Source organism: Electrophorus electricus, chromosome 13, assembly GCF_013358815.1.
Source record: "Electrophorus electricus isolate fEleEle1 chromosome 13, fEleEle1.pri, whole genome shotgun sequence".
Lineage (NCBI taxonomy): Eukaryota > Metazoa > Chordata > Actinopteri > Gymnotiformes > Gymnotidae > Electrophorus > Electrophorus electricus.
Genome location: NC_049547.1, coordinates 2,477,532 through 2,489,369, shown reverse-complemented (window position 1 = coordinate 2,489,369; position 11,838 = coordinate 2,477,532). Strand labels below are relative to the sequence as shown.

At 41.9% G+C, this 11,838-nt stretch overlaps 1 protein-coding gene across 1 annotated transcript; it reads left to right on the top strand.

Moving 5' to 3' along the window:
- The first annotated feature begins 3,769 nt into the window (after positions 1-3,769).
- On the top strand, positions 3,770-10,592 carry entpd5a (ectonucleoside triphosphate diphosphohydrolase 5a). The gene is made up of 13 exons (XM_027025521.2): positions 3,770-4,055; positions 4,857-4,936; positions 5,429-5,572; positions 6,084-6,159; positions 7,014-7,049; positions 7,467-7,555; positions 7,662-7,741; positions 7,852-7,913; positions 8,020-8,121; positions 8,894-9,037; positions 9,156-9,212; positions 10,179-10,294; positions 10,458-10,592. Exons 1-13 carry the CDS (start codon positions 3,770-3,772, stop codon positions 10,539-10,541), a joined length of 1,356 nt encoding a protein of 451 aa, XP_026881322.2. The 3' UTR covers positions 10,542-10,592.
- Positions 10,593-11,838: the final 1,246 nt, after the last annotated feature.

Genomic DNA, 11,838 nt, shown 5'->3' with positions numbered 1-11,838 from the left:
TTAGGTTTTTATGTTTTGTTTTCAAAAAATAAAACAATATAATGGATAAGGTGGTTACACAAGCAATCAGGGAGCATATTCAGTCATTGTCCTGAGACAAATGACATACATCATGCAAAATTGAGCTGTATCCTAAGCAAAGATTACATAAACTGCGGACTAGCCGCAAAAGTTAAACAAAATTGCAGTTGGCTTAGCATACTCAGAAAGCCAAGCCCTTTGAAAAACAGTGTAAACTTAGCGCAGAACATCACTTTAAGTCTGTCCAGTACCACCCTGCCATAGCCTGCCTGCACTCAGGATGTTTGCCAGCCTCCAAACTACTCATTTTTGTACAAGTGCTCGTTTCTGATTAAACTGGAAGATATCCCTCAAACATTCCACAAGTTAAAAAACAAAACGGAACATTAGGGTGGAACTACTGTAAATGTACTGGGGCTGTAGCTCCTGCAGTGTTTCTGCTGTTAGGACCTAAATTTAAAGCTAATTACTATGACAAACGAATACATCCCATCCCCCTTCCCCTTCTTCCTATTTTAAATAACCGTGAACATTTTCAAGCTGTCATTATCACCAAAATTGTAATTACAAGGTCTTGGTCTCTTCAGTGGGAGTTGTTGGGAAGGACACCCACCAAACATGGCATTCCTGTGGCAGACTATGTAGTATATTTATAATGGATTTCTACCTCAGGAAAGCTCAGTTTACAAACTCAAGGAGGACACCTTAACTGGGAATGTTGTGTAATTTGAATCAGTTTTGAATCAGTAAAGTGTAAGAATATATGATAGAGAATAGTCCTTTGTCACAGTATTTCAGCATGGCATGCTTTTCAAAGACAGACATAATAAAAACAATTATGCAACCATCAAGATTTTTTCTTTAAACTATAGTGATATAATTTAGCAATATACATATCCTGCATTTTATAGTGGATAATAAGAAATTAAGAGCCTGTTTTACTAACTTAAGTGGTTTTACAGATTTTACACATTGCATTTTTACCCCCAGTTGCATTTTTGTTTTTTTATATTGTTTCAGTTTTCGTGTCTTTAAAGAAGGAGTAATCCATTGTTTTCCAAGTGCTTGTTTTCACTGTAATGTGAATTACAGGATGCTTATCATCATGGTTGGGCAACAAATTCTTTCAAATTGTCATTGTTTCATTGTGGCATAACATTTGTTCATTCATAATGCCTAAATGGGTTTTAAACTTGTCAGACTCTGACTCCATCATCCTGGTTCATTTTTCTTCACATCAGTTAGATAATGTAGGCTACTGTAATTACCTTGCTTCATGCTGTAAACACAATTTATGATGTATTGTGTGATTTCATGGACATACAGAATGCTTTGTCAGTAATTGCCTGCACTTATGTGTACACATAATTATAAGTATGCTTAATCTCAAGCCTGTGAAAGAAAAACAGGGCAAGTGACTACAGCAAAATGCAGTTATAGTTTGTTCTCATATTACTGGTGAGCAGGCATTATGCAAGGGATTCAGGCTTTGTTACGCCAGTCCTGAAGACAGCGAGTAGACAGGATGAAATAATTCTAAGAGAGTAAATTGGGTTTCATGCCACTCGAGTGTAAGGTGCCACCTGTTAAATTAGGTCATAGGCAAGCCCCAGTGCATTTACCATGGCACAGGAGTGTTCTCTTAAATTGTCAGAAGTCAATAAGAGGTCCAGCACATGCATGCTTGGCAAGAGAGAAAAGACCATAATGGGGCACCACAGAGTAAAAAAGTAGCCAAAGAGGAAAGAAAGTGTCATATTTTTAGTTCCAAATTACAACGTTGGAACAGTTGCTCTGCTCTGCCGAACGGCCCAGGACTGGGATGGCATGGTGGGAGAGCACGCAGTGCCAGACTCCACCCTTGCTATTTGCTCCCTCCTTCCCTCCATCCCTCCCTCTCCTGCCCCGTCCATGGCCCTCCTTCCACCTCGGAACACTAAAGCCAGGAGTCTGACATCCTCCTCAGAACATTCCAGATCTTCCCTCTCCTCAGTCAGCAATCACAGACAAGCAGCAGGGATGGCAGCTGGGCCGTGCGGTGAACCGCCTTCATTTGTTGCGAGAAAGGGGGAGATCACAGTAAACTGGCTCCTCCGGAGCTTTAGAGTTGCCCAAAACAATGCATTTAGCAGCGTGCGTGGCTGTCACTCGGGCAGGGGAGTTTCAGGTTGACCGGGTGGAGAAAACCCCACTCTCCGAACTGTGACTGCTCCTGCCTACAGCACCACATCGCAACTGTCACATGGCCATGGTTTGCATCAGCACACCCCCGAAGCACATGAAAAAATAGCTGATGAGAACTGAAAGGGTGGTTAAATCTGTTTTTCCAGGTTAACACCCACCTAAAAAGAAGAGCGTAACAGCTTATAGCTCTCATGCTTTCTGTTTATGCAAGCCTGCAGACACTTTTCTTCTCTAGCTGAAAATCCTCGTGGTTGTTGCAGAGATGAGTGGGAGTTGGACACGTTGTCTTTTCATGCCATCCGGAGCCACATGCATTTACTTGTCCTCATGCAAAAGTAACTTTATCAATTTGAGGGTTTACTGGACATTTTTGCTGATTTGCTTTTCATGAATGGTACAGAATGGTATCATTCTAAAATTTAATTCCTAAACATTCTTCAGGTACCTTCAAGTCTGTAACAGAGGCTGTAATGCCAACATATGTGCACAGTATATCAGGTGGCAAATGGAAAAACCACAGGAGTCACCTCCATGAGTCACAATACCTCAAAGTCATGTCTGTGTCCATGCTTTTTGATTAAGCACTTTCTTTTCTCCGGTTTTAATGATTATAGTACATCTTCATACTCTCACCACAAATAAATAAGTAAAATAAATTAGATAATGTTTGTGTTTCTTTGCTCTTGCTTTTTTAAACAAAAGAGAAAAGAAAAGGGCCACTTCTAGAAGTTATGAAGTGAATAATAAACTCAAATTAGCTGTATTTCAATTAGCTGTCACTGCATGTAATGAAATATTGGGTTAGAAGTAACTCGCAATTCTTAAGTAGTGGGTTTATGACATGTTACTTAGAGGAAACTAACGTAAAGTAATTTGAAGTGTGCAAGTGGAGGTTGAAATAGTTGTCAAGAAAGAAATAGTGGTTAGGTAACAAGTTTGACTACAAGAAACAAGTAAGACTGTAGGTTTTAATTAAGTACACCCATAAAGTATATTTTAAAAGAAAAAGTCCTAGTCTCACTATTCTAACCTGTTTTGAAGCCTCAAAATATACTCCATTTTCCTTTTTTAGCAATATCTTAGAAGTCTTTCTAGCTGCATTTAAGCCACTTTCAGTGGGCTGGTGAGTTCTGTTACCATTTTTAGGGCCTCTCGAGGAGAAAGACGTTGTACTGTTTAGCAGGTATCCCAGAGCCATTTCTTCTGGTTAGGGAGGGGGAAGGATGGTGAGGGATGGTTCCTAGAGGACTTGAGATGGAAAGCTTCAGGATTGGTGGATGACTTTGCTTGGCGTGGCCCCCTGCCAAGCCCTTATGTCTTTATATACTGTTAACTGATGACCATCCAGTCTTGACTGCCTCTGCGTCTTCACCCCCTCTCTCTTGCTGCTGCTCTTGCCCTCCTGTCTCTTGCTTCTCACCTCTTCTGCTCATCCTTATCAGCATCTTCACACTCCTCCACCCTCCCTTCCACAAGCAAAGTGCACTTCCATCTTTAAAAAAAAGGCACTTTCCAAGAAACGCTTCTCCAACAGCTGATAGTGCTGGCAAATCTGAGAGAAACCATGCCACAGCAGATGTTGCTCCCGTTGGTGGTGTCCATGTGGCTTTTGGCTGGGCGCTTCCCAGCAGAGGCTGCGAACTACAATCCCCACGTGCTCAGCCGCCACCACCGTGCATACAACCACCATGCCAGCATGGACAATCAGCTGCCCCCGGAAGTACCTGAAGAGGCGGAGGTACAGCCATCTCACCCAGTCACCTATGGTCGCACCTATTACGGGATCATGTTCGATGCCGGCAGTACCGGCACCCGCATCCACATCTACAAGTTCATTCAGAAGGACCCAGGTGAGTTCTTTCTCTCGGTTCCTGTGTGCTCCATTTCAGACCCTGCTAGTAATGTGTGTAGCTTGATCTCGGCAAATATGTAGGTAAGTTTCTTTGTCTTTCAGCCATGCTTTGAATATTCCCATTTGCAGCTGATCCGTTGCTCCAGTCTTCCCTCCCAGCACACAGCATTACAGCATGAACTCAGAATGATCCTGTGGAGTCCCGCCTAGTAGACTCAGCTGACTCCTCTCTCTCTCTCTCTCTCTCTCTCTCTCTCTCTCTCAGACTTAGTGCTGTCACATTGCAGTGTCTGGGTTTACTGTGGGCTTATTTGCTCTGTGGTGATAAGACAAACAGAAACATTTGAGAAGAGAAAGTTAGAGAGAGAAAGTTAGAGAGAGAGAGAGAGAGAGAGAGAGGGGAGGCTGTACTGTTGCAGTTTTGAGACTCAGTTTCATTCAGAAGCAGTTTCATTAATTGAAAAACAACCACAGAAAGTCTGCCAAGGATTATTTGGTTTGGACTGATAATGTAGAAATCACTTTTGAAATGTCCATCATGTGGAGACATGGCATCACCCCTGATGATGTAAACTTCAAGTGCAAAGAAACTGCTAATTTGCCTGTCTGGAAAAATCCATGTGGTCATCATTTGTGGTTAGTGTACAATAGCCAAATGTCTAAGACACATACACAATAACCTTATAAGAGTAGAAGAGGGCAGTTGAGCTGTACAGAGCCTCATGCTGATTGCAGTCTTTCTGTTGACAGAGGTCTCCAGCTGTTTCACTTGTCAGTCATGTCTGTGTGCCTTTGACAGTTGGGCTGCCTGTACTCGACAATGAGATGTACCATGCAGTGAAACCTGGATTGTCTGCCTATGCAGATATGCCTGAAACGGTGAGCCCATCACATTATCATCACTTCATTAAGAAGAATATTACTCTAACAGCTTTGGGGTTTTCAGTAGTCCTGAGCCAAAGTGCAGACTGAGGAAACATAATTCTTTCAGCATTTCCTCAGAATGTTCCCCTTACATTAAAATGGTCAGCAATGCCATATCCATAGCATGGAACCTGGAACCTGTCCGCCATTTTGCTCTCTGACCACAGTTATTTTGAAAATGTCATATATGTACTGTTCTAGTTAGACCTAACTATGTAAAAGCACAATCTGATTTGTCCTGTGGCAGACCTGCTCATCCTGGTTTTATTCTACATTGTCCATCTTTGGACATTTGGTCAGAAATTCTCCTTTCTAATTTTGTTGTCAGTAGATATGAACATTTTAAAAAGTGATCAAACATTTTTAAACACTGCCTTTTTAGTTTTGGGATTAAGGAAATGCTTATGTTCCACCTCCACGTTCATTTGTTATCATGGTGTTCTTCAGGGTGCGGAGACGGTCAGGGAGCTGTTGAGAGTGGCAAAAAAGATGATCCCCAAGGAAGAGTGGTGGCAGACCCCTGTGGTGCTGAAGGCCACTGCTGGCCTTCGGCTGCTGCCAGAGGAGAAAGCCAGAGCCCTGCTGGACGAGGTGAGGGCAACTCACTCTCTCACTTCCTCACTCATTTTCGTAGGTGCTCCTTGCCATAGACAGTTTGGCGGAGCAAGCCGATTGAGCCACCAAAGGACAGGGGGACGTTAACCAAACTCAGCGCGAGGTGGAGAGAAAGACAGAGCAAGACAGAGAGAGTAGGAAAGAAGGGAAACGTTACCGCTGCATGAAAAGCATCTGCGCTGAGGTGTACCCAACTGGTTTTTGAATTATTGTCTTTTTTTTCTTGTCGTTTTTGCCACCACGACAACCACAGAAGTGGTTTCAAACTCCCCCAGTTACAGGCGACTTTGCCCAAGATTGAATCAGAGTGCTTCCTGCAGGCTCCAGATAAAAGAGGCTGGTTTAGCCTAAGCTCTGTGTTTTCCCTTTACATTTTCTATATTACAGAGCATAATCGAGTACATTGTAAAGCGCTTGAGATGTTGCTACGGGCTGTGGCTGAACCTTCTTTTTGCAAATTCACTTCATGCCTTTCTTATATCCACAGGTCAAAGAAGTTTTTGATGAATCACCTTTCTTTGTGCCAAACAACAGTGTCACCATTATGAATGGCAAAAATGAAGGTAAGTTTGACTACTTATAAAAGATTCACTTATAAACTATTTCTTTGCCATTCAGGTAATATGCCTCAACAAAATGTAGTGGATCCTCAGTAGGGCTAAAAATTTAATTCCATTTTTTTTTTTTTCATGAACTGATCTTAACGAGCTAACTTTGTCTCGTCATCCTCCCAGACATGAATCCAAATTAATAAGCAATCCTACACATTTTCTTTTATTTGGGGCGACACACTTTTTCACTGCAAGCTTTTCAGATTACCTGCTTTTATGAGGTGTGAGTAATATCACATCTCAGACGTGTCTGATTGCCTGGGCTGGTCCCTGATGGCTTTGAAATCAGTACACTTTTTAATGAAACATCTGAGCTTAATGAAGCAACATGCTGGGCATATACATCACATCAGTCTGAGCTCCCTGGACTGAAAACCACTGAGCATAAAACCACTAACAGCAGGTGGCAAAGTTATGGCAGTGACTCAGTGGTGGCCCTATTTGCCAAACTAGGGTGTAGGCTGCCAGGATCAAGTAATCATACCTTGACAAGCGTAGACAACGGTTATTTCAACTGTCATCTTGAAATCAATAGTCAGCACCACAGGATTAGTAAAGAACTGCTATCTGGCTGTGAATTGGTTTGATTCTCAATGGTTACGGATGAATATAGTGCAGATTCACCGTTTTAGTTAATTCTATTACGTTAATGTTAAGTTTACTAAAGGCTGAGACTTTGCCAATGACCCACTGACCACTGTGGTATAAAATGTTTTGCTGATATTTTGCCCAGGATACAATCTAATCCTTAAATTCAAATTGCAACACTTTTCATTCTTACAAATTCTCCTTTCCTTTCTTTGCAGGGGTGTTGGCATGGGTTACTGTGAATTTCTTGACAGGTTAAGTATTGCTCATGTGTATCTAAGGTGCATCAGTGGTGGCGGGTGATCAGTGGTTGGTGCAGAGTCTCAGGATGTTTTTAGGGTGGTGACTCAGCCCTTACCACATACCTCAGATTTCTCACTTTAGGAAAGCTGCTGCAGAACAGATGTTATTTATTTACAAAACTCCTAAACAAAAGGCTCACTCTCCTCTCTGGGAGACAGGAATTCACCTGCTATTATAGCTTGTTCGGTTATCATTTATCGTTTCCTTTGAACATGATTTATTTCAGTGTTTAACTGAAAGAAATGGAAAGTGCAACAGTTCATAACAAATCCGAGCTATGCGTATCGTGGATTAGTAAACTTGATGTTGAACTTAATTTAATTTGAATTTCAAACTTTATATAATGTTACTGTAATTTTGCTTTTCAGGTCACTTGTATGTTCACACTAGAAAGACTGTGGGTATCTTGGATCTTGGTGGCGGTTCAACCCAGATCACGTTCCTTCCCAAATCAAAGGTAGGTCTAGGGTCACCACAATTATTATAATACAGATAAGTAGGATGTGTATGTTTATATATTACATTGTTTGTCCTTAAATGCAAATATTTTTTCTCTCTTGCAGAAGACAGTGAACACCGCTCCTCCAAACTACATTGCTCATATCGACATGTTCAACGGCACTTATTCGCTTTACACCCACAGGTAGCCTTGTGGAGCAAATTTCTTTCACATCGTACATATGCAATTACAAATGCCTGGATTTGTCTTTGTTTTCTGAAAATGTGATTCTTTAAACCTTTTGCCTTATGCAGTTACCTTGGGAATGGACTCATAGCAGCCCGACTGGCGACTCTCGGCGCGCTTGGTGCAGATGGTAATGGTTCCCCGGTGTTTTACAGATAGTTAATATATCTGCATTTAACAGTCTTTTCAAGAATCCCTAGTGGATGGAATAACTTACCATCCCATGTTTCCTCCAGGTCTTGACTGGAAGGTGTTCACAAGTTCTTGTTTACCAAAGAAGTATAGAGATGATTGGACTTTCGGTGGGATCACTTACAAAGTCAGTGGAATCCCTGATGGTAAGTGCTTAACAAGGAATGCAATTTCCACAACAAACAAATAAATAAATGTCAAAGCTTAGGTTCTCAGGGATTTTTAGAGACTAAAGGGATCATTTGGATTTGCCCCCAAAGTTACATAACGTGAGTAACTCGTCGCACATAGTTCAGTGAATCTGCTTTAAGACATTAATTTGACAGTGCTTTGGCGAGGGCGTAATTGTGGAGCCAAACAGCATTTCAGGGTCTTGCCCGCTGCACGTAATTGTCCACCTCTCAGCAGGCATTTGAACAATAATAATACTGCGAACATTGTATTTAAGTGAAGAGAAAATTGTTAGTTGAGTCCTCAAATCATATAAGTCTCTTACCGCAGTCATGTAGCCAAGAGATACTGGTTTACTCACACACTTGGTATTTTCCCCTGTTTCACATAGCCAGCAGCTTGGCTTTGACCGCTCCCAGTTTTGTGGTGTAGAAGATCCAACAGAGCGGTGCTCCGTTAAGCGCAACAGTTGTCAGCACATGGTTTCATGTTGCGCAGTCCCGCCGTTCTGCTGTGGCTCAGTTCAGCATGTGCAAAAGTTCACGTGGGGCTTCACAAGGGGGAACCCTTCATCTACACGATGCAGTGTGGTGGCGCTGTAGAAACTTGCATGCCTGCCCTTTGGCCATTTCCTTATTTTCTCTTGGGCAAATGTATAGAGGCGGGTGCGTTCTCAGCACGCATGGCATGTCTGTGCTGACAGCTTTCTGTAAACGCTTCACTGCTAATTACATCTCGCGTCCACAGGTTTTGCAGGCTATAAGCTTTGCTACTACGAGGTGCTGCGAGTGGTGAAAGGGATCGTCCACCAGCCTTTTGAAGTGAAGGGAAACAGCGTGTTCTATGCCTTCTCCTACTACTACGACAGAGCTGTGGAGTCAGGCCTTATCGGTAATACAGCATTTTCATTAGAACAGAGTTTCAGCATATTCAGCTATATGAGAATTGTGTGACAATTATTATAAACAAACAAACAAACAAACAAACAAACACCTGTTTCTCTCTATAGATGGCTCAAGAGGTGGTGTCGTGGAGGTCAGAGATTTCAAGAAGAGAGCTAAGGAGGGTGAGACACCAGACTTTGAATGTTTTTCCTCAGCCTCGAGCCCGTTCAGGTCAAAGCCTTACCGCACACACTGTGCAAACATAAACTCTCTGTGCTTATTTGCATTCGAGGCTCCCGACAATCGCACAGGCTTCACAAAATGACAGCTCTGCCACCACATAAACACACGCTGCACCTCTCCCACACAAATACCCGACTCTGTGTGTTCTGCTGCCTCTGCAGCTCCCCAGCCTGCTACCTTGGCATTTTACAGTGCCCTTCTGGCTATGGCTGTTATGCAACGGGCCAGTTACCGTAACGTCTAGGTGCACGTTGCGCTGCGCATTCTAACAGGCTAACCACTGCAGCGCAGAAAGAAAGGAAAAAAAGAGGCTTACTCCTGAGATTGATGGCCCTTGGCTCATTAGCCTGGTTGTGTCAAACAATGTCACAGATGCGACAGATTTATCATGAGGAGGAATGAGCTGGCATCTTATGTAAGGCTTTTATTTGTGTAGTGAGAACACTGTCGCACAGGCTCGATGATGGAACCTGAGGCATCCTTGGCAGCAGACCTCCCACCTCTTTTGGCTGGGATGCATTTGTTGCCTGATACCTAACAGGAGGGGCTGACTTACTGACATGCCCCATGCAAGAACACTTGGCAGCCTGGCACAGCTTACCTCTTGTGGCTTGACTCATCGTCATAACATGCGCAACTGAAGGCATGAAACAATTCCTCTAATACCTCTTAGCAGTCAACGAAAGCGGAAAAAGTACCATTGTGTGAACCTCTGTTTCACAATAAAGTGGCAGACAGGCTTGTGGCAAACATGGCTTAAACTAATGTATGTGGGCTCTTCCCAGACTGTTTAGTTTCCATCAGATTTAAAACTGAAAGCTCTATAGTACTCTAAATAGAAGTAATACATTTTTTCTATTGCTAATATTCATCTAAAAATGTACAATTCTTTCTCTTCTATTAAGTTTGCAACAAGATGACCAAATACCGGCCCATCAGTCCCTTCTTGTGCATGGATATGACGTACATCACAGTCCTTCTGAAAGAGGGATTCGGCTTCAAGGACAGCACTGTTCTGCAGGTGGGTACTGCCACCGCATTGATGATGATGATGGCAACTTTCTTTTCTTTACCCGAGATGCTTACGCAAGATGACTATTTACAGCTTTCAATGTCACTAAGAAAAAGGCAGTTTAGATGATTTAATAGTAATTATGTTCAATGTGCCTTTGTATCTCCCACAGCTTACTAAAAAAGTGAACAATGTTGAAACGAGTTGGGCCTTAGGGGCTACATTCAATCATTTCTACAACCTGAACATTCACTAAAGCCTGCCGACTCCTGGGCGCCACCAGGTGGGAAAACACAGGGTCAGTGTGGGGAACCTCACCTACTCCAACAGCCAGCCCTGCACTGCAGATTCCCAACTCCACTCTCTTCCCCGCACTTTCATGCAAACACCCAGAGAACTATCCACAAAGAAATCACTATATTTTTGTAAAAAAAAAAAAAAAAAAGCTAGGCCAACCTGCTATTTCTACTGTATGTTTAACCCATGATTCGTTTATTTTTGTAACTTGAGCGTTTACATTTTTCCATTTTCGCCTCACCTGAGGCGCTGCCTGTCTATTTTGGCAGTCTTTGAATTTGTGATGTATGGTTAGGTTTAATGAGACCATTCACATCTTTTCAAGGACCTCAGCTTGTGCAGTATTTTGATACAGCGGGATACTTATAATGGGGAAAAATTGTAACAAGTCAATGATTTGGAGTTGCCCATAGGTTTTTCTTAGTTACTGTATCTAACTGTTAGTACTTGGTAGTACTGTGTCCAGAAATAGACAACAGCTATTAAAGTGCATTGATCAAAATTTAGTAAAAATTCCCAAAGCATTAAACCCCCTCAGACTAGCACATCACACTTCACCTGTAGGTCGTACTGCTACAGTGTATGAGTGAGAAATGCTTGTTGTTATTGGTTGGAAAACAGGTATAGGATTTATAGGAGTAAATCATCTTGTTATTGAATTCAATCAGGTACATGAATGCTCTTTTATGTATTTATGTCTGTGTGTTTGTTGAAGAGCTTTGCTGTTTAAATGTTGGGACTGGAACATCTAGTGCTAGAACAGGAATGCTGTGTGTACTTTTGGACATTTAGGTGCCAGTTGGACAGACAAATTGTTAAATTATTATTGATTTGTCAGTTTATTATTACTCAGGTTTTTAACCTAACCTACAGTCAGCCAGTGATATTGTGTTAATCAAGCACCCCTGCAGATAACCTGAACACCTCTTTGCCATAACTTTTTATTTGCTCAATGCACTTATGCTAAGTGGTTTGTGAATTATTGTATAGATATTTATTACATATAGATATTTTCTACCTAACTCCTAACAGTTCAAATGCAGCACTGTTACTTCATTAATATGTGTACTATTCTTGAATTTCTACAAACTAGTCTTACTATGCTCATGTTTATTCACAATGACTTTCTCTGTATAGATCAGTAAATAACCCAAATAGACCCACAAACTGTATAATACAAAACATCCTCATGTGTTGCTTTCCTTGTTTCTTTTTGAAAGTTATGTTGGACATGTAATGCTTAAAGCACAGTAAAT